General features: G+C 44.9%; 1 protein-coding gene and 1 non-coding gene across 2 annotated transcripts in view; both read left to right on the forward strand.

The window, feature by feature from the left end:
- LOC124545931 (glucose dehydrogenase [FAD, quinone]-like) overlaps window positions 1-23,330 on the forward strand; it is a 522,628-nt gene extending 499,298 nt beyond the window's left edge. The window contains exons 8-9 of the mRNA XM_047124891.1: window positions 2,781-2,970; window positions 23,014-23,330. Of these exons, the coding sequence (XP_046980847.1) occupies window positions 2,781-2,970; window positions 23,014-23,330 (507 nt within the window). The remainder of the gene's footprint in view (window positions 1-2,780; window positions 2,971-23,013) is intronic.
- Trnat-ugu lies at window positions 16,936-17,009 on the forward strand. Its single transcript has one exon. It is a non-coding gene; the product is annotated as a tRNA-Thr (tRNA).
- Window positions 23,331-23,582: the final 252 nt, after the last annotated feature.

A 23,582-nucleotide genomic window follows, 5' to 3' on the forward strand; every position in this document is an offset into this window, starting at 1 on the left:
GTATCTGTAGTGTGTCGTGACCATATGTCAATGAATGGAGCTACAGTGAATTTATGAAATCGCTTCAATCATTTGTAATAGCCCTGTAGTTTTACAGTTCCAAACGCGTCTTAAGAACGTGTACTTTACTGCGTAAGGCAACTGCTTGGAAATAAATTTTCACTTACATTCAAGTCTATACTGCTGATTTACATCACTACATCATTAGGACAACTTCAAAAGACCGGAGGCAAACTCTTGCATTGCCCTGTAGTACTCTTTGTATTTCTTTGTAGAGGTGTATGTGTGCGCCTTCATTGAATACTTGCATATGGTTTGAACTTAAAGTTGCACGGAACCGCCTCTTTCGCACGCTTCTATGGTACATAACGCTACCACAAAATTCTTTACGATGTTGTAGTGATCTTTTTGGCCGACTTGGTGGAAAATGGTGCACGTGGTAATGGAATTTTGACATAAAAACGGCCTTAGATGGTTAGCTTACGTTAATTTGTTATTTGTCCTTATCCTAAGTGTCGAAAATTAAATTCATATTAATTAAAATATTGTAATGCAGTTAATAACACTCACTCCGTTTAATTTCTGTACAATTCATACATCCACATTTGGATAAATCAACAGCAGTTCAAATAATACTGTTGAGTATGGCAGTGATTAGGTGCTTCAACCGTTGGAATGTAATTAACGTACATGTTAACTGCTTTTATTTCCACATGAATCATCCAGTTTGGACCACAGGTAAACTGATAATTACTCTGCACAAAACTAGTTTATACCTTAATCTGAAGTGTTTTGAAATACAATGACCCGGCTATTGTATTAACAGTAATGTCCAAGTCCCTTTCATGGTTGCTAGTTATAAATGATTTTGAGACAATAGGAAGGATGACTAGCTGGCTTTTACTGTGGCCAATTAGTTCACTTCATTACAAGGCAGTGACATAAGCCATCATCTGTGCTTCATGATATGCGGGGGAATATAAAGGGGGGAGGGGGCAGGAAGGACCTTGCAGAGCAACCATGGGGCCACGGAATATCACGATGTGGCTGTCCAAATCATCATCGAACCCTCGCCATGATTCACTCGGCCAGGAGTTGGAACCACTGTGTAACAAAAATCATCCGACCCAATGGCTTTCTTCCATTGCTCCGTAGTCCAGGTTTCATCACTTCACAGCCACATTTTCATGTTACGGTCATTTACAATACTGATGAGTGCTTATAGAATTCCATTTCACCCTGCAATTATCTGAACCTGGTGCTCCCTTCGTGTTTTTTGGTGCTGACAGGGTTCACCAATGGGACATTCAGTTCTGTACTGACTTTTGCAGCTGTCGTCACAGTCTCCTTCATCTGTCACGACCACTCAGACACGCTTTAGTCCGCGCTGTGAGTTAACGGTTATGTTTTTCAGCTTTCCCTGTATGCGGTATAAATCTTTGTTATGCTATCTCTTGAGACACGAAACACTTCGGCTTCCTTGGTTACGGAAGCATCCACCATACGAACACAAGGTTCAAATTCACTCAGCTCATACATAATGCACTCACGCCTACACAGAACATTGTTCTGACCGCGACTAACGCTTGCAAAGTATTGAGGACATTACACATGTGCCGTTCGTGGTCGAAGTACAACAGTGTAACCTGCAGGCTTAGATAGCATCTGCATTTATATTCAAGCATGCATTTATCACGGTGTTTCTGAATTTTTATACAACCTCTGTAAATGATACCCTTGGGAAGAGAGGGACGGGGGCTAGCATGTAGACTGTAGCTGGGTCAGACTGTACCAGGTATCTGACTGACTACTGACTGAGGCTGGCCGGTGTGGCCGAGCGGTTCTAGGCGCTTCAGTCTGGAACCGCGCGACCGCTATGGGAATAGATGTGCGTGATGTCCTTAGGTTAGTTGGTTTCAGTAGTTCTAAGTTCTAGGGGACTGATGACCTCAGATGTTAAGTCCCATAGCGCTTGGAGCCATTTTGAACCACTACTGACAGAACATTGTTATTAATCTCAAAACTAAAGTATTGAGTGACCCTCTATCAGAAGTCAAAAGTGTCACATCAGGTAAACTGGCAGTAGCAAAATACCCTAAGCGCGTTGTTTATGCGCATTACTCCGCAGCTTATGGAACAATTCGCTTTATGCGTGTCAGACTTTTGCTCGATCAGCTGGTTTGTCATCCCATCAGTCGAGATATTTACTAACAACTTTCATTGTCGTCGAGTGACGCACTTTTCTCTCTGGCTAGAACTACATTGAGCCAAGAAATGTTCTCTCTAAAAATATTTGTGAATAATTTATAATTAGCTCATAAGTCTCTCGTAATCCACAACTCTGTGCTCTGTACGTTGGCATAATTTTATGTTGTACGGACGGAGTATTAGCTCTTCCATTGTGTAATGCTTGGGATCTGTTGTCCAGCAACGAACTTGAGGCACCCTCTAAATCAGAACTCTTGGGGGCTCGTGGATCAATATTACCTCCTCCTATTCAAGGGCCTCTCCTTGTACAGACTCATTGTAACAGTCGTCACCTTACTCATCCCGTTTTCACTCTCACAGGGTTAGCATAGCGATTCGCCCTCCATAATCATATGTAAATCGCAGCGTGTACTTACATGTTGACATCAATAATACCAAAAAGCAACTATTTTGCTCCACTTTACGATGTGCAGTGAAAATGAAACTTGCAACATGCCCCTACCCAGTGACTGACCGCTGTTTACGGCAGGTGTATTACGTAACGCACAACGAGTTGTTCTCTTTACTTGCAGGTGGGAATCTTGAATTCGTCGTACAACGAAAGAGGTCAGGACTGGCCCGACCTGGAGCTGCTGTTCGCTGGAGGCTCCACCAACGTGGACGAGGGCGGCCTCAAAATGGCGCACGACCTCTCGGATGAGGTCTACGACAAGGTGTACCGCCCCATCAAGGGCCAGACGTCCTGGACCATCTTCCCCATAGGTACGTTTCTCAGGCCCGAGTCACCACCACTAAACCAGAGACACAAACTCGGGACTTCTAATCCCGTCAATATGAAACTTTTTAAATCAATTACAATACTAGCCATTAAAGTTGCTACACCATGAAGGTGACGTGCTACAGACGCGAAATTTAACCGGCAAGAAGAAGATGCTGTGATATGCAAATGATTAGCTTTTCAGAGCATTCGCACAAGGCTGGCGCCAGTGGCGACACCTACAACGTGCTGACATGAGGAAAGTTCCCAACCGATTTCTCATATACAAACAGCAGTTGACCGGCGTTACCTGGTGAAACGTTGTTGTGATGCTTCGTGTAAGGAGGAGAAATGCGTACCGACTTTGATAAAGATCGGATTTTAGCCTATCGAGATTGCGGTTTATCGTATCGCGACATTGCTGCTCGCGCTGGTCGAGATCCAGTGACTGTTAGCAGAATATGGAATCGGTGGGTTCAGGAGGGTAGTAGGGAACGCCGTGCTGGATCCCAACGGCCTCGTACCACTAGCAGTCGAGATGACAGGCATCTTATCCGCATGGCTGTAACGGATCGTGAAGCTACGTCTCGATCCCTGAGTCAACAGATGGGGACGTTTGCAAGACAACAAGCATCTGCGCGAACAGTTCGACGACGTTTGCAGCAGCATGGACTGTCAGCTCGGAGACCACGGCTGTCGTTACCCTTGACGCTGCATCACAGACAGGAGCGCCTGCGATGGTGTTCTCAACGACGAACCTGGGTGCACGAATGGCAAAACGTCATCTTCTCGGATGAATCCAGGTTCTGTTTACAGCATCATGATGGTCGCATCCGTGTTTGGCGACATCGCGGTGAACGCACCTTGGAGGCGTGTATTCTTCTTCGCCATACTGGCATATCACCCGGCGTGAAGGTATGGGGTGCCACTGGTTACACGTCTCGGTCACCTCTTGTTAGCATTGACGGCACTTTGAACAGTGGACGTTACATTTCAGATGTTTACGACCCGTAGCTCTACCCTTCATTCGATCCCTGCGAAACCCCACATTTCAGCAGGACAATGCACGACCGCATGTTGCAGGTCCTGTACGGGCCTTTCTGGATACAGAAAATGTTCGACTGCTGCCCTGACCAGCACATTCTCCAGATCTCTCACCAATTGAAAACGTTTGGTCAATGGTGGACGAGCAACTGGCTCGTCACAATACGCCAGTCACTACTCTTGATGAATTGTGGTATCGTGTTGAAGCTACATGGGCAGCTGTACCTGTACACGCCATCCAAGCTCTGCTTGGCTCAATGCCCAGGCGTGTCAAGGCCGTTATCACGGCTTGAGATGGTTGTTCTGGGTACTGATTTCTCAGGATCTATGCACCCAATTTGTTTGAAAATGTAATCACATGTCAGTGCTAGAATAATATATTTGTCCAATGAATACCCGTATATCATCTGCAAGTCTTCTTGGTGTAACAAATTTATTGGCCAGTAGTGTATTAATTTTTGGCACCAATTTTGCACCCTACTTGAATAGATATATATATCCAAGTATTACCTCTCATATACCCGTCGTTCTATTCCGAAGTGCATCCTGCTTCGTTTAGTACAGTCAGTGATGACGAGTTGTGACAGATGAGCTTTCCTTTCTTGTGCCCTATCATGAACGTTCAATTTTTTTCCGTTTAACTTATCAGGCATTATTTTCATTAGGTGTTAATTGTCTTCTGGCGTCTACCTGGATTATTGCAAACGGTGTTGCGAAGTAATGTTGATAGTCTAGTCCTGTTGCCACAAGCATTATGATTACCAACACAGCAGCTTTTGTGGCGTTGCCCCCTGTCTCTCAATGAGATATTTTTCTGAAAGGGTTTGTTAAAGGGGCGAGATTAATTATTAGCTAACAAGATAAGTGATTTTGCGTACTCAACAGTCGCGACGTGAAAGCAACGGTGGACAATCTCTTTAAATAGCACTACGCTGTGCAGCTCATTAAAATTCTCTTGCTTTAACTGAAACATTAGCTTATTAGGATCCATCACCAGAATGTTTTCATTTAACTGATATTGCATCATGCCAGTGAAAAGGTGGCCCGTCGTCATTGTTCGAAAGCCGTAACCGACCAGACCCACGAAGTTTTCACAATAAAATGTTACGTGCAGCAAGCGGAATTCTATTACAAAGCTGCTAAAAAAACAACACGGGTAGTGTTCGGTCGTTCGCTTCCGAACAATCCGCCGCCAGCCTTTCCTGCTTTTTTTACTGAAACACATTTAAAAGTTAAAATACAAACTGATTAAATGATATTGAGAGAGGATGGTTGCCCTCGTGGAATAATGAACTCGGCTGATTATGGTGACATAGACAATCATTAAGCTAGAAAAGTTCACTCAACTCAACTTAGATCTCTTCCGTAAAGCTACAGCCAGGGAAAGACAAAGTAGAAAGTGCTCTTAGTGACGTTTTATATTCTCTATTTTTATTCCTTTATTGGTTTATTTTGCTGGCGTTTATGTTTTTTCTTCAAAATGTAAACGTGTGTTAATAGTTCTGTTGAGATTAGAATATGTTGTTCTTTCCTACTTATGTTCCAGTTCTGCAAGGTCCTACCAGCGTAAATGTTCATTAAATTACAAAAGTGTTCACTGACTGATTTATAGATAATAACGCATTTTGTCAGATTTATTTGGTGGTACCTTATCTTTTAAAATAGATCAATACGGAGATCAGTTAGATAATAAGAAGATAAGTTTTACTTTCTTGGATGTTCAGCAATATTTAGGTCATTTAATTGTGCCTTTAGTTAGTCACTTGTGGTTTGAAACATGTGTGCACACTCACAAGGACGAGGAGAAATTTCTGCGTGGGATATACTTGGGACTGATATCTACGGAACATTGTTTTGATCATGTTCGTCCACGTTGCGCAATAACGTAGCTAAATTGTCAACATTATTTATGAAGCAGAATTTTTATACGATAGATTGCAGGGAGCGTTTGCTTAAAATAGACCATCTGGATTACAGAGTCACCGAATTATTTTTGTTTTGGATAAACATCAAACTGACCTTAAATTTTAGAGTGTATGTTCGTCTATTTTCGAAAAAAAAATATATATCGTTAAATTCACTATGATCATACTTTTCTTGGATACATGTGAAGGAAACTGCGGAAATGTAACCATAGACGAAGACTTCGAGAGTCCAGTGTATTTCGGAAAACTGTCGAAAAAAAGATGTGTGAATCAGCCGCCTCTTTTAGACATGTCAGAAGGAAGACTACGATCAATTCTATATGAAGAACTGACTAGAAAAATCAGCGTTTCCAAAAGAGTCACTGTTTCCAAAAGAGTACCTGGTATTTGCAATTTAAATTACTGAGCACTCTAAGCGTTGGTATTGCAATCTCGTCGAATGTCGTAATCTTGTTGAGAATTCAAATCAAGAAAAACTGCCAACATGAGTAACTTAGAAGTGGATATCGATGCAGCAAAGCAGCTTGTATCACTTAGTATAGGCAAGATGTACGGTCCAGATTTTATACCGACAACGTTCCTTTCAGAATATGCTAATACAATAGTCGCGTATAGCAATCATACACAACCGCCCGCTGGTCGAAAGATCCGTATCTAAAGACGGGAAAGATACTCAAGCAACATCGATACCCAAGAAAGAAAATAGGAGTAATCTGCTGAGTTACAGACCCACATCGCTAACGACGATTTGCAATAAGAACTTGGAACATACATAGTGTTCGCGTATTATGAGTTATCTCGAAGAAAACTATTTATTGGAAAACAGCCAACACATATTCAGAGATTATTATTCTTGAGAAATACAACTAGCTTTTTAGTCTCACGAAGTAATGGAATGAATGAATGATCGTAAGGCATTGTAATGATTGTTATAGATACACTCCTGGAAATTGAAATAAGAACACCGTGAATTCATTGTCCCAGGAAGGGGAAACTTTATTGACACATTCCTGGGGTCAGATACATCACATGATCACACTGACAGAACCACAGGCACATAGACACAGGCAACAGAGCATGCACAATGTCGGCACTAGTACAGTGTTTTTCAACATTTCGCAGCAATGCAGGCTGCTATTCTCCCATGGAGACGATCGTAGAGAGGCTGGATGTAGTCCTGTGGAACGGCTTGCCATGCCATTTCCACCTGGCTCCTCAGCTGGACCAGCGTTCGTGCTGGACGTGCAGACCGCGTGAGACGACGCTTCATCCAGTCCCAAACATGCTCAATGGGGGACAGATCCGGAGATCTTGCTGGCCAGGGTAGTTGACTTACACCTTCTAGTGCACGTTGGGTGGCACGGGATACATGCGGACGTGCATTGTCCTGTTGGAACAGCAAGTTTCCTTGCCGGTCTAGGAATGGTAGAACGATGGGTTCGATGACGGTTTGGATGTACCGTGCACTATTCAGTGTCCCCTCGACGATCACCAGTGGTGTACGGCCAGTGTAGGAGATCGCTCCCCACACCATGATGCCGGGTGTTGGCCCTGTGTGCCTCGGTCGTATGCAGTCCTGATTGTGGCGCTCACCTGCGCGGCGCCAAACATGCATACGACCATCATTGGCACCAAGGCAGAAGCGACTCTCATCGCTGAAGACGACACGTCTCCATTCGTCCCTCCATTCACGCCTGTCGCGACACCATGGAGGCGGGCTGCACGATGTTGGGGCGTGAGCGGAAGACGGCCTAACGGTGTGCGGGACCGTAGCCCAGCTTCATGGAGACGGTTGCGAATGGTCCTCGCCGATACCCCAGGAGCAACAGTGTCCCTAATTTGCTGGGAAGTGGCGGTGCGGTCCCCTACGGCACTGCGTAGGATCCTACGGTCTTGGCGTGCATCCGTGCGTCGCTGCGGTCCGGTCCCAGGTCGACGGGCACGTGCACCTTCCGCCGACCACTGGCGACAACATCGATGTACTGTGGAGACCTCACGCCCCACGTGTTGAGCAATTCGGCGGTACGTCCACCCGGCCTACCGCATGCCCACTATACGCCCTCGCTCAAAGTCCGTCAACTGCACATACGGTTCACGTCCACGCTGTCGCGGCATGCTACCAGTGTTAAAGACTGCGATGGAGCTCCGTATGCCACGGCAAACTGGCTGACACTGACGGCGGCGGTGCACAAATGCTGCGCAGCTAGCGCCATTCGACGGCCAACACCGCGGCTCCTGGTGTGTCCGCTGTGCCGTGCGTGTGATCATTGCTTGTACAGCCCTCTCGCAGTGTCCGGAGCAAGTATGGTGGGTCTGACACACCGGTGTCAATGTGTTCTTTTTTCCATTTCCAGGAGTGTAGGTGATTTAAAATTGGCCACTATTTTTAGATTTCCTGAACTTTTTACGGGTTTTCATCCGAGTTGTGAGACTGAATTCGTGATGTTGCGTCAGAAATGGCGAAGTTCGTAGTAACTGATGCAAAGTCATCTAGTAAAACAGTATTAATATCTGGCGTTCCCGGAGGAAGCGTTATATAAACGATTTAGGAGACAATGTAAGTAGCCGTCTTAGATTGTTTGCAGATGATGCTGTCGTTTACCGTCTTATAAAGTAATTTAGAGGATTATAATAAATTGCAAAACAATTTACACAGGACATATGTATGGTGCGAAAAGCGGCAGCTGACTCTAGATATTGAAAGTATGAAGTCATCCCTGTTGTTGTTGTTGTGATCTTCAGTCCAGAGACTCTTTTGATGCAGCTCTCCATGCTACTCTATCCTTTGCAAGCTTCCTCATCTCCCAGTAACTACTGCAACCTACATCCTTCTGAATCTGCTTAGTGTATTCATCTCTTGGTCTCCCGCTGCGATTTTTACCCTCCACGATGCCCTCCAACACTTAATTGGTGATCTCTTGATGCCTCAGAACATGTCCTACCAACCGATCCCTTCTTCTAGACAAGTTGTGCCACAAATTTCTCTTCTCCCCAATACTATTCAATACCTCTTCATTAGTTATGTGATCTACCCACCTGATCTTCTGTAGCACCACATTTCGAAAGCTTCTATTCTCTTTTTGTGTAAACTATTTATCGTCCACGTTTCGCTTCCATACATGGCTACGCTCCATACAAATACTTTCAGAAACGACTTCCTGACACTTAAATCTAATCTCGATGTTAACAAATTTCTCTTCTTCAGAAACGCTTTCCTTCCCATTGCCAGTCTACATTTTATATCCTCTCTACTTCGACCATCATCAGTTATTTTGCTCCCCAAATACCAAAACTCATTTACTACTTTAAGTGTCTCATTTTTAATCTAATTCCCTCAGCGTCACCCGACTTAATTCGACTACGTTCCATTATCCTCGTTTTGCTTTTGTTGATGATCATTTTATATCCTCCTTTAAAGACACTGTCCATGCCGTTCAACTGCTCTTCCAGGTCCTTTACTGTCTCTGACAGAATTACAATGTCATCGGCGAGCCTCAAAGTTTTTAATTCGTCTCCATGAATTTTAATTCCTACTCCGAATTTTCTTTTGTTTCTTTTACTGCTTGCTCAATATACAGATTGAATAACATTGGGGATAGGCTACAACCCTGTCTCACTCCCTTCCCAACCACTGCTTCCCTTTCATGCCCCTCGAGTACTAAATGGAATCCGCCTAATTTCAGTTACACGATAGATAACCGAAGTCTACAGACTGTAAATACGACTAAATACTTGGGGATTACAATTAGGAATCAAATAAACTGGAACGATCACATAGACAATGTTGTCGTTGAAGCAAACCATAGATTGCGACTTTTTGGTAGCACACGTAGATAATGCAACAGGACTACTAAAGAAACTGCTTACACTACGCTTGTTCGCCCTCTTCCACACTATTTCTGTGCCTTGTGGGATCCGCATCAGATAGGATCGACGGAGGACATGGTAAAGGTTCAAAGAAGGGCTGCTCGTTTTGTTCTGTCTCGAAACAGGGAAGAGAGTGCCACCTACATGATACGAAAATTCGGTTGACAATCATTAAAACAAAGGCGTTTTTCGTTGCAGCAGGAACTTCTCACGAAGTTTCAGTCAACAACTTTCTCCTCAGAGCGTGAAAATATTTTTTGGCGCCCACCTGCATGGGAGGAATGATCATCATAATAAAATAAGAGAAATCAGAGGTTACACAGAGAGATTTAAGTATTCATTTTTCCCGCGCGCTGTTCGTGAGTGGAACGGTAGAGAAATAGCTTGAAGGTGGTTCGATGAACACTCTGTCAGGTGTTTAATTGTGAACTGCGAGGTAACCATGTAGAGGTAGATGCAGATGGGATTTGTCGGCAGCAATCCAGAACTGCTCCATTTCCGAAGTTTGCGACAACTCACTAATATTGTGCAGTGTTATAAACAGTTGTCTAACTTTTCTTCTCTGCCCACTGCAGCCCATGAATGTCAGCTTTGCGAGAAAGTAACATGCTGTTAACTTGCGCCTCGTAAAATGCTCTCGAGCGCAATCTGCCCTTTACGATCACGCCTCGCGGCTCAAATCTGCTGTCGTAAGCATGCAGTGGCCGAAGTCTCTCTGCGTCAAGCGCGCACCCGCTTAGCCAAGTTTCAGGGTCATTGTTAGGAAGACTTAGTAGTTCTAAATCTTACAATTCTGTTCGTTCAACCGCATCACAGTGATCACAACAGCTATTCATTAACATTATAAGCCTAGAATTTTTGACTTAAGTACACGTAATAAAAATGCACAGGAAACGATAAATCTATGTTACAATCACGTTCGAATTTTAAGCTCTGTTCCCGTGCTTGCAGAAAAATAATAATCGATTAAACATAAGTCCGACTTTTCCGCAAGTACACAATTATTGCTTTGCCTTTATGCCCAAACATTCTGCACCACATCCGTGGCATCTTCAGTGAGTTTTTTCATTTATTTTTCCTGAAATACATAAAGACAGACTTTATTTAGGGTTATTAAAATAACATATGCACTTCAATTTTCATTTACATTCGCACAGAGGAAGGTCAATGGCTGGGTAGCCTTTAACTATATATATGAAGACAGTAACTCTTCTCGAAAGAACAGAATATGATGACCGTGCAGCTTTCCCCTGGAATAAATGATGACTAACTGAAACCCTCAGCTGCCGACAGGTGTTGTTGATATACCTCGATGTGGATAGCTGAAAATGTGTGCCCCGACCGGGACTCGAACCCGGGATCTCCTGCTTACATGGCAGACGCTCTATCCATCTTTTTTTCCGCAACTTTTCTTTTCTTCATAAGGGAGGAAAGTAAACATTTGCTCCAATTTGTAATGAGAATAGAATGAACAAAGTATATATCATTTCTAGGCTGCCGTTGCGCAATATAAGAAATGAAATGTCTTTTTTTTTTGGGCAAGTAGTAAACAGAAATTTTTATGGTGCACAAAAGACTATCACTTCATAGTTGAAGGAAAGTTTCCCCGCTGCTCTGCGAGAGAAGGGAAATGTGAAAACAAAAATGGGAAAGAAAAAATGCCTTCTGCATTGGTGAGCATCTGAATAGTATTGTAAAATTCCTACAAGAACTTAAGTCCCAGGAAGCAAATAGGATTCATACATACAGGTCACTGGCAACCTCTGCTATCCGAAATATTGTATTTGAAGCATTTAACCGTTAATTATGATTTTCAGCATATTTCCAAATATCCTCCTGTAGTCACAATGTTGGCTCATTTTTAAGTGTTCAATTTCTATGTAAGAATAATAGTCGAGGAAAGTAGCATGCCTATTCTGCATAATAAACGATGCTGTGTGGCCCATGATCCACGTTGCAGCGTTGTTTTTTGCTCGTGGATATCTCAGTTTTTGTGGCTGAATGATCTCTAAAAGGTCTATATCACAGGGCGTCGTACGGTCTATTACCGACAATCGTTGACGAAGAAATGTAGTAATTTCTTCTGCATGTCCGCACGTGAACCTATGAATAAGCGTATCGACTCTTCCGCATGCGTCACAGTTGGGCGTTGGATGAAGGCCTATTTTATGTAGCTTTTCATTCGTTGCGACTTTATCGTTGACTGTTAGTTACCAGTCGGCTACGACGCGTGACGGTAACACGTCGCTGTGCACATTCCGCCATACTATACTCCAATGTGTATGTGGATGTTTTTCTTCGAGACGATTCCTGTGATTTGTTGTCATGAGAAGGCCATAAAGCTTCCTGTTCGTCAGGCTTCCGTTATCGACGATTTTGTGTCGAATGTAACTCATTTCCATGTAGCACAGTCGCACATGTCGGTAAGAAAGTGGAATGCCGGCGATATTAACTGGTGGGTCAAGGCTATGAGGCTTCCACCGCTGAATGAGGTTTGAGATGATACTGGTCCTCCGGGTACGAAACTCCTTCCTGATGCGATTTAGGAGCAGGGTGACACATTTTTTGTGTACTTTAATGAGGTTAAGGCCACCTTTGAACGAAGGTAAGGGTAAGGTATCGAATTGAACATTGAAAATGTGCCCCCTAAAAAGAAACCAACATAACGCTTGTTGTATACTCTTGGCTAGATGGTCGGAGATTGGAAGAATTTGCGCCAAATAATTCATCTTGCTCGTAATGGCGATCTCGATGGTCTTAACTTTCTGTAGTATGTTCAGGTCACGGTCGGAGTGAAGTATCAAAGCAGCACGTAATTTATTAAGCATGTGTGACCAGTTCTTCGTCAGGAATTTGTCTGGTTTGGCCTCAAAGGTAACACCGAGGGTTGTGTGATAATCCTTGACCTTGCACCAGGTAACATGGGATATGTCTCCGATACCGCCACCGATCTGCAAAGCTGTGGTTTTAGTTCTATTTAGTATTGCTCCTGAAAGAAATGTGAATGTTTGTAAAAGAGTTTCCGCTGACAGAAGTTGTTGCGATGGTGACACAGCTACGCATATATCGTCAGCATACGCAACGCAAGGGATAGTGACAGACTCGACGCTAATCCCGATCCCGCTATGCGCTAAGTTGTTCAGTAGCGGCTCTACTGCAATGGCGTACAAAATCATTGACAGAGGACATCCTTGGCGGATGGATTGCTCAATGGAAACTTCTTTTGTAAAATGGCCATTAATGAGAATCCGTGAAGAGGCGTTTGTAGTAAGTTTGCGAATTAATTCTATGAGATGAGGCCCAAATCCTAGTTTCTTCATGCTCTTAAAGAGGAAGTCATGACGTACACGGTCATAAGCCTTCTCAAAATTTAGAAAGATCAGAGCGCCCTGTCCTTTGGTTTCAGCATATGAACAGATGATGTCCCTCAAATCGCAGGCAGCTGAGATTGCACTTCGGCCTTGCACAGCACTGTACTGGTAACTGCCTAAAACCTTGTACATAACGGTTTGCATCCTTAGCTTAATCGATCTGGTGATGATTTTGAAATCGGCATTCAGGAGTGTGATGGGTCGCATGTTTTCGACCTTCCTGCTGTTCCCTTTTTTCGGTAAGGGCAGAATGATACCTTCCGTAAATGCCTTGGGTATAACTTCCAGGTGCCAGAGTTCATTCGCTATCTCGAGGAATGTCGGACCGAGGAGGTTCCAGTAACGCTGGTAAAACTCAGCGCTGAGACCGTCGGGTCTAGGGGACTTCCCTTTCTTTGCACTGTGGACCGCCAGTCGGATTTCGTCCTCTGTGAAAAGAGATTCCAGATTTGCATTATCCTGTTGTGACAAGCGACAGCTCAAGGTCCTAAGAAAATCGTTGCACGAGTGTTCATCAACGAATTGCTTCTTGTAAAGTTGACTATAATAGTCGTAGACGTGCGAGATGATGTCACGTTGCTTCGTGATGGCATTCTCAGCGTCATCAACGACGGCTTCAATCAACATGGCTTTACACCGTTTCGTCGTTCTCAGGATGTGGTACAGAGAGGCCCGTTCTTCGGCGGCAACGTCCTTGGGGTGGGCTCGCACGATGAGGCCTTGCATTCGTTGGCGTTGTATCGCCGTGATTTTCGCTTTATATCGTTTGATCTTTACGTCGATATCGCGAGAAGGATTGTTAGTGCGACTGTACAGTTCTCTCAAACAGCGATAATAAAACTCAATAGTCTGTTTCTGCCACAAGCTTTTTTGTCGGGCGTAGCTCATGAGGGTGAGGCGTAATTTAGGCTTAGCACACTGAATCCACCACTGGAGAGCGCTATCGTAACGACTTCGTTGCCGCTGGAGCTGTTGCCACGTTATGTTCACCTCCTCTTCAAGTTGGGCATCCTGCAAAAGGCTGACATTCAATTTCCAGTAGCCTTTCCCGCGGTATATTTGCTGGCGTTGTAGGTTAAGGTAACACTGATATGCACAATGGTCGGAGATGTTGACAGGAGCTATGTCACAGTTCACAGTGTGTCGCTGGATGGCATCGGACACATAGATCCTATCCAGCCGACTGGCAGAATGGCTGGTTACGAAGGTGTACGCTACCCGTTCACCGTGCAGTTGTTGCCATGTATCGTGAAGACGCATGCCATGAATTAAATGTTCAAGTTCGATACATCTGTTCGTGTTAGGAGTTTGGTCTCTGTCGTTAAGCACACAATTGAAGTCACCACCGAGGATGAGATGTGCACGATAAGCGCTAAGAAGAATGGGAACCTCGTTTTTATAAAATTTTGAACGATCCCTCTTAATGAGTGCTACCTGAGGGGACGTACACGTTAACAATCTGCACACCATTCACTCGAAGAGAAATGCCACGACCACTAGGCAGCCGCTGCACATCCGTAAATGGTATAACGTCGCGCAGAAGTATGGCAGTGCCTACAGCAGTCTGGAGATTGATGTTATCAATGAGAACGTAAGTGGGCACTTCTAAGACTGTGACTACCTCCTGTAGGAGGGCAATGTCAACGCTGGTACCATACAAGAAATCAGTTAGCGAACGGAGTTTCACCGCGCGTAAAGTGTGGTAACGTTGTAGGTTTGGCTATCGCACATGATGGTTCAGAGGACAATGAGCTCTGATTGTTGGATCGTCCTTCTCGACGGCTTTGAACCAAACACGTTGGGAACGTCTGGAGTACGAAACGAAATGTCAAAACCAATAACGGGTCAGGGAGTGGAAATGTCGCAGCGCGATGGTCATGCGCGAGAGCAGCTACTGCTGCGTCTCCTCCTTCTGCTGCCTCCACGGCTCATTGCTGTCGGGGCACTTCGCGGTGCGCGCGCCGCCCTGCCCGCCACCGCCGGCTGAGTCTGTCAACGTGGTCGCGTCCGCCTGGCCACCACGCGGGGCTGCGAATGACGTCATCGAGTTCCTGCGGGAGCGCTGCTGCAGCTGCTCGCTGCTCTGCTCGCTCTTCCTCTTAGCCGTTACGGTGCTCTGTTCCCTCTCAGCGCTCAGTAGTGCCTTCAGGTGTTTCGTTTGTTCACGAATGCGTTCTTGCCTCACGGTGTCCTCGCAGCGCACGGAGCAAGAAGATTGGGGTTCAGTTTCGCTGCCACTTCCTGACACGTGTACGGGTCTCAAATCATCCGACTTTTCCTCTTTGCTACTATTCCCTTTGCTTCTCCTTCGGCGGTCTCTCTTCGCTTCTGCTGCAGTCTCTACCGATAGGGGTGGTTCAGGCAAACTGATCTGCACCCGCTCCTGTATCTCACACGGCTTAGTTTCAGAGGTGGCTGGCGCATCGCTGCTATCCAGCGGTAACTGCCCCGGTGAGGATGACGGTGCCGAATCGACGTCCGCCCTACCACGAATGTCTTTGGCACTGCATTCCACCTGAACTGGCATCTCCGCCTCGCTAACACGTTCCGGCTGCCGGGGTGGTGGTACAGTCCCCGCGACTACCTCACTCAATAGCGGAACAAGCTTTTCACTACCGTCTGCAGGACGTTCCCGTGGAAGTTGAAATGGACGTCGACGTGTACAGTTCATCAGCAGATGTTCTGTGGAATGGCAGATCGAACAGGTAGGGGGTTGTCCAATGTAAGCTACCTGTGCACGACAGCCGCCAATGGCAACATACGAAGGTATATGCTTTTTTAAGTCTACACGTACACTTCGCACCCCGCTGTTAACTTGGTAGCGATATGCACTCGACCATTTTTCATTTGTAATTGACAAAACAGCGCCTTACAGTGAGAGAGAACGTGCAATCAGATCATTAGGACACTCAGGTGGCACATTAAATACTTTGACGGTTCTCACTCCGTATCCCGAAGGCACGATTTGGACATTACTAATACTGCCATCAGTATGACGAAATGGTCTCACACCAGCATGCTGCTCAACGAATTTCTCATAAGTGTCACTCGAAATAAATTTGATAAATAACGAGTACTGCACAGTCCAACTGGAACGTGTCGACTATATCTTCAGGCAATTTCAGATCCTCAAAGATCCACTCATGAATTGCAAAAGCCGTCGGTCACAAGGCAGCGCGATCGAAAACACACTGAACGCTGTTCGCTCTGTTAATTGTCGACATCTTACTTACAACAGTTACACAGAAACAAACGTTAACAGCGCTCGCACACGCTGCTCAGCTCTCCACCTCACCACTGCTCGCGACGTAAACACCGGTCCGCGCTACCGCCGGTCACCGCGCGATGTGCACTGGTCCATCTGAGCCACCGAGGACACAGCTGAATAGCGCGACTGCAGGGACTTATCCCTTGCACGCTTCCCGTGAGACTCACATTCCCAACTGTCCACAATTCTGCATATGTAATGTACCTTATAGACATTTGCCCATTCACTCATTACTCGCGCACGCTTTGGCGATTCCCGTAAGAGTTTGGGCAACCTGTGCGCGTTCGCACAGAGGAAGGTCAATGGCTGGGTAGCCTTTAACTATATATATGAAGACAGTAACTGTTCTCGAAAGAACAGAATATTGTTGATGACCGTGCAGCTTTCCCCTGGAATAAATGATGACTAACTGAAACCCTCAGCTGCAGACAGGTGTTGTTGATATACCTCGATGTGGACAGCTGAAAATGTGTGCAGTCGCGCTATTCAGCTGTGTCCTCGGTGGCTCAGATGGATAGAGCGTCTGCCATGTAAGCAGGAGATCCCGGGTTCGAGTCCCGGTCGGGGCACAAATTTTCAGCTGTCCACATCGAGGTATATCAACAACACCTGTCGGCAGCTGAGGGTTTCAGTTAGTCATCATTTATTCTCGTTGTTTGTTGGATACGCTCTCTTACACGTAAAATAATTGAGGAGTGGAAAATCCAAACGTTCTAAGTGACCTGTTATCACAAAACGCGTTTTCAGTGCTTCTATGTTCTTGGTAGTTCGTTTCTCCATGTCCCTACACTTATTCCAAGTCCCAAATTATGGAAAAAATACTTCAAACATCCAATAATACATGACGCATGGTCTTTGAGCCAAGTATTTCTTCCGGTTGGACTCCCAGGTACCACACGCAAGATCTCCTCTTTTACTTCATGCACAGTGTCTGTGGTGGGGAGAGCGTGTGTAAGCTTCTGTTTACACCAATAATACATCTTTGTAATGGAAGGACATTATCTGGGTTTCAAAAAACAGAGAAAAGTTCGATCTGGTGGATTAGAAGGACACACACACACACACACACACACACACACACATTATATATATATATCCTGTTTTACATATTAGACGATTAGGTTCTCACTTGAGAAATTATATTTCTGGTGCTATTTAATTTTCAGTTGGCTTAAAATAATTGAAAATATACAGAGGAAGATGTAATGCTCCTGACAGAAGTCAAAATCAAAGGAAGCAAACAGAAGTGCACAGACATTTTTGCAAAAGATCAGTTCAATAAATGATGAATCTGGAATGCATAACTGCCATATTTCTGCACTGATGGTATCGCAAACTCAACGTAGTGCCTTAGTGTCAATGGCACCTGAAACAGTAACTAAATGGACTGATAACCACACAGTTTAGTGCATTTAGTCTCCAAATTAACCAACCAAACAAACAAAAACTTTCTTATTGGTCCTTAGAAACAGTCAGTTCCCTGTTATGGCACCTAGAATGTTCTTAATAAATTCTTTGGTTTTTTATTTGTCTCATTTTCTGCAGTAAAGAGGTGAACAGCATAGTTTTGTGGTATCAGGATCTCCTCTTAACTTTTTGCGCAGCCATGTACAAAACCAAATATACTGTTTTATGTTTCTCTCCCCAAATGTGACATTTGTCACTCATAACATCTGGCATTTCCACTTTGAGAAAATGGTTAATGTTTTCCACACCAATTTGTTTCCAGATTCATCATTTATTGAACTGATCTGTTGCAAAAACGTGTGTGCACTTATCTTTGCTTCCACTGATTTTAACTTATGTCAGGAGGAGACAGATTACATCCTTCTCTGCATATTTTCAATTATTTTAAGCCAACTGAAAATTAAATGTCACCAGAAATGTAATTTCTCAAGTGAGCGCCTAATAATTTCATATATGAAACAGGATATATATATATATATATATATATATATATATATATATATATATATATATTTATTGTGTGTGTGTGTGTGTGTGTGTGTGTGTGTGTGTGCCCAGTGTCTCCTTCTAATCCACCAGATCGAGTTCAACGAAATTTGGTACACAAACAATTTATTAAGAGAATAAGCACTGTGGGAATTAGAACCTGCTGGCTCCCATAGGAAAAGAGATACAGGTAAAATGAGTTTTTCTATCCCTGACATGTAGGCTGCTTTGTAGGACAGCAGTGTTGTGTGGTTAGTATGGACATGCCTTGCAAGGGCTACAGGTGTGAATAGCCACAGCTGACTGGAGAGAGGAAGGGGGTGGAGATGGATAATGGAAGGGGGGACAAAGATATGGACACTGGGAAGGGGGAGAAAGATAGAGGGACAAAGAGAGGGGGGAGCAGATGGAGAGAAAGAGAGAATGGAGAGGAGGAGATGGACGGATAGAGATGGGAGGATGGGGTGGACAGAGAGACAGAAGGAGTAAGAAGTGGACAGATAGAGGGAGGAGCAGGAAATGTGTGCACTATATGTGTCGAACACGTATACTAGTGAAGCTATGGGAAAAAGGCTAGTCGATAATAAAGGATGCTTGACAATACAAATAAAGATGTGAAGGGTGATACGTCGCAGTCATGAAAGGTGTGGCACGTTACATAAATCGTATGAAACGAATCCTTATCATCAATATCATCATCTTTTGCAGGCATTTGCCTTATTTATTATGCCTACGTATATGGTTTAGTATAAGTCTTCCTATCTAGTTTTTGTTCTCTTTATTCTTCATCGTACTGTTGATTTGTGCTTGTGTAGTATTGTTGGTAGTCTGTCATCCTCGATCCTATTAATGAGCTCTTTCCATTTACTTTCGTGTTCCTCTATTTTTTTATTTACAAGCATTAGTCATAATTCTGCTGTTATTTCTGTATTTCGCTTTCCTGACGTAGAGAGGGTGTTCGACTGTTGGCCTGGCTTTTTCCAGATGTTTCATTCATTGAAAACATCTGGCCATGGGTTGCTGAGAGACTGGCACAGCACCGGTCGCCACGCACTACGACTGACGAACTTCGGTAACATGCAATGGCGCTCCCGTATCTGTCATCTAAATTCAGTTTGACTCGATGGCCAGTCATGTTAGAGATGTGTGTACTACCTCTGTGCACTAAATACGCCGCAGTGTACAACAAAAAATCATCTAAAAATTTAAGTAAATGTTCTCCCTACTTCATAAGAACTTCAGTAAGTAAGCTGCACATGCCGTCGCATGCTAAGATAATTTCACAACAAAAGTGATGCATTGACAGAACAGAGCACACGTTCCGGGTTTACTACAAACACAGATCTGTTTCTGTGCGGAGAACAACTGCATAACAGCGTGGACAGTATGACTCTTGTCGATAATACATCTAAATTACACGCACAGTCACCATGAAATTATGGCGTTATAAGGGCCAAGTGCAATGTCGTGTACAGCTGTACTGAGAAGGAATCAACACTGTACTCAAGGCCGCACAGTAGTGGGTGATGTTGATCAACAACGAAGGCCATCAATATCTACCACAGGCGAGATTATCTTATTTTCGGCAAGATGAAAAACATCTGGGGGGGGGGGGGGGTGGAGGGGGGCGAAGCTATGAGAACGTTCACACAGCGGTTCTCGAATGGCTTCGTCGGCAGCTCGTGGTCTAGTGTTTAGCGTTGCTGCGCGTGGGTGGATCACGGCGTTCCGGCTCAGATTACCGGACTGGGTGTTTGTGTTGTCCTCAACATTTCATCATCATTCGGAAAAATGGCAAAACTGGAGAACGAAAAGATTGGGAATTTGTGTGGGCATTGGTAACCACGCCATCGAGTATTCTGCAAACCAAAATCATTATTATCATCATCATCGTCATCATCGAATGGCTTCGTGGTCAAGGAGCGGATTTCTGTTGTGAGGAATGCCACACTGATAGAACGAAAATTGGTTCAAATGGCTCTAAGCCCTATGGGACTTAACATCTGAGGTCATCAGTCCCCTAGACTTAGAACTACTTAAACCTAACTAACCTAAGGACATCACACACATCCATGCCCGAGGCAGGATTCGAACCTGCAACCGTAGCGGTCACGCGGTTCCGGAATGTAGCACCTAGAACTGCTCGGCCACTCTGGCTGGCCTGATAGAACGTTTCGATCGTCGTTTACAGAAACTTGGTTATTATGTTGGAATATAATTTCATGGTTCTGCGTCACTTTGAAGTGTGGCGAAGTATTCAATAAATTCTTGGTCTTCAGTTCAAATTATTTGGCTTGACATAATAATACGTAATTTACTTACAAGGGAACTTCCCCATCGCACCCCCCTCAGATTTGGTTATAAGTTGGCACAGTGGATAGGCCTCGAAAAACTGAACACAGATCAATAGAGAAAACAGGAAGAAGTTGTGTGGAACTATGAAAAAAATAAGCAAAATATACAAACTGAGTAGTCCATGTGCAAAATAGGCGACATCAAGGGTAATAGGATCACAGGAGCGCCGTGGTCCTGTGGTTAGCGTGAGCAGCTGCGGAACGAGAGGTCCTTGGTTCAAGTCTTCCCTCTAGTGGAAAATTTAATTTTTTATTTTCAAACAATTATTTTGCGAAGTTGCACAGGTAGACAGAGCAGTATTATTTACGTGATCGTGTGTCAATTATCAAAGTTCAGGTACTCACAAATAATGAACTTCGCTCCAAAGTTCCAGGACATGTTCAGATTTGGTTGGACATATGCAGGATTTGACGGTCTACACACGGAAAAATTTGAAAACATTAAAAACATATGTTTTGACAGAGCACAGGGAAAATTGTCCGACTGTGAAACTGTTGCATTCATTTGTTGCAGTTTATGTGACAAACTCTTATGTTTTCGTCACTTTTTTGGGAGTGATTATCACATCCACAAGAAAACCTAAATCGGGCAAGGTAGAAGAATCGTTTTACCCATTCGCCAAGTGTACAATTTAGGTGGGTCGACAACATATTCCTGTCATGTGACGCACATGCAGTCACCAGTGTCGTATAGAATAATCAGACGTGTCTTCCTGTGGAGGAATCGGTTGACCTATGACCTTGCGATCAAATGTTTTCGGTTCCCATTGGATAGGCACGTCCTTTCGTCCACTAATCGCACGGTTTTGCGGTGCGGTCGTAAAACACAGACACTAAACTTATTACAGTGAACATAGACGTCAATGAGCGAACGGGCAGATCATAACTTTGCGAAAATAAAGAAAGTAAACTTTTCACTCGAGGGAGGACTTGAACCAAGGATCTCTCGTTCCGCAGGTGCTCACGCTAACCACGGGACCACGGCGCTCCTAAGCACGCACTATCCTTGATGTTGTTTATCTTGGCATGGATTACTCAGTTTGTATATTTTGCTTGTTTTTTTCATAGTTCCACACAACTTCTTCCCGTTTTCCCGATTGATCTGTGTTCAGTTTATCAAGGCCTATCCACTGTGCCAACTTATAACTAAATCTGAGGGGGATGCGATGGGGAGGTTCCCTTGTTAGTGAAGTCCCCTCGTATGCTCGACGATATTGTAAGTACCCGCACTAATAAATTTTCGTTATCTGTTATCCATCCTGTTGTTGCACTTTTAATGAACAGATGTGTTCTTCTTCTTCTCCTTCGCCCTCCTACTTTGCCCTTCCCCTTTCCTTTTTATTTTGCCCTTTCTCGCTTTTTCCGCCTGTTACAAAAATGCATCCGGAACGATTGGACCCTTTGGCTGCTACACTCTAACTAGGCATGCCAGTTTTGACTGAACGTAGAATAATTTTTATGAGGCTAGTAATATTTCCTTTGCCTGCAGTTACATGTCTGCAGCCGTGGCACACATTGTAATGCCTGTACCACAGTACAGTACCACACCACTAGAGGGTTCAAAACGAAATGGCTTGGCCCGACGCAGCTGCAACATTTCTGCTGCTGTCGGAAATGATACCCCATGTTATCGATGCTCTGCGCCATTTAGTTATGGCCCCTCTGCCGGTGTGGTAAGGTACTTTTCTTCTTCTTTTGCTACTGCCTTTAACCCTCATTGTGCGCAGGGTCAGCAGGGCTAAGTACGGAATTGGCACGGTTAATTTTTAAGGGGTGGCTGGATGCCCTTCCTGCCGCCACCCCATACCCCCGGGACCGAAGTAGTGTACCCCAGCTGTCTGCGTCTAGTGCAAATCGGGAAAGAGTGTGAATGTGTTGCAAATGTCTGCGAGTCGTGTAACTGAGGCGGGACGTGGCGACCAGCAAAGTATTCACCTATTAGGATGTGGAAAACCGCCTAAAAACCACATCCACGTCGTTAATCCGCCGGGCGGGTTCGATCCGGGGCCGGCGCGCCTTCCCGAGTCCAGGAAGCAGCGCGTTAGCGCTCTCGGCTACCCTGGCGGGTGGTGTGGTACGGTACTACGGCTCGCGAATTACAGTGTGTGCCATGGCTGCACACATATATCTGTGAACATACGCAAAATTAAATACTTAACATTGTTTTTTTTTACAGATGAAAAAACTTCATCTATATCCCTTTAGAGCTGTCTAGTCCAGAAAGCTTTATAGCTCGCTGAGTGCCTGACGCCAGACTGTTCCACAGGGCTGCACCCGCACAGCCGCGGCCTGGTGCGCCTGCGGTCCCGCAACCCGTACGACGCGCCGCTCTTCTACCCCAACTACTTCGCGGACCCGCGCGACGTGCGCGCCATCGTGGAGGGCGCGCAGCTGGCGGTGCGCTTCTCCAGGACGCCGGCCATGCGCCGCTACGGGTCGCGTCTGCACGACGTGCCCATCCCGGGCTGCGAGCGGATACCCTTCGCCACCGACGCCTACTGGGAGTGCCAGCTGCGGCACTACACCATGCTCTTCCACCACCAGGTACACGTGCTTCCCTCTCTGCCCCAAATATACTACTAAACACTCATATGTTCTTCATCGAGTTTCCCGAATCCACCTTAAGCCGTCGGCACACGGACCGTGCATCCGAACGTTGAGTGTTGAGCGTGCCGAGTTCCTGACGTCATAGCGTGGAATAGTACTCTCTGGAGTCTTTCCCAACGTGAAGAGCAATATTTGGCATGTCAGATATTCTGACAAGGGAACCTCCCCATCGCACCCCCCTCAGATTTAGTTATAAGTTGGCACAGTGGATAGGCCTTGAAAAACTGA

Source organism: Schistocerca americana, chromosome 8 (genome assembly GCF_021461395.2).
Source record: "Schistocerca americana isolate TAMUIC-IGC-003095 chromosome 8, iqSchAmer2.1, whole genome shotgun sequence".
In the NCBI taxonomy this organism is placed as follows: Eukaryota; Metazoa; Arthropoda; class Insecta; order Orthoptera; family Acrididae; genus Schistocerca; species Schistocerca americana.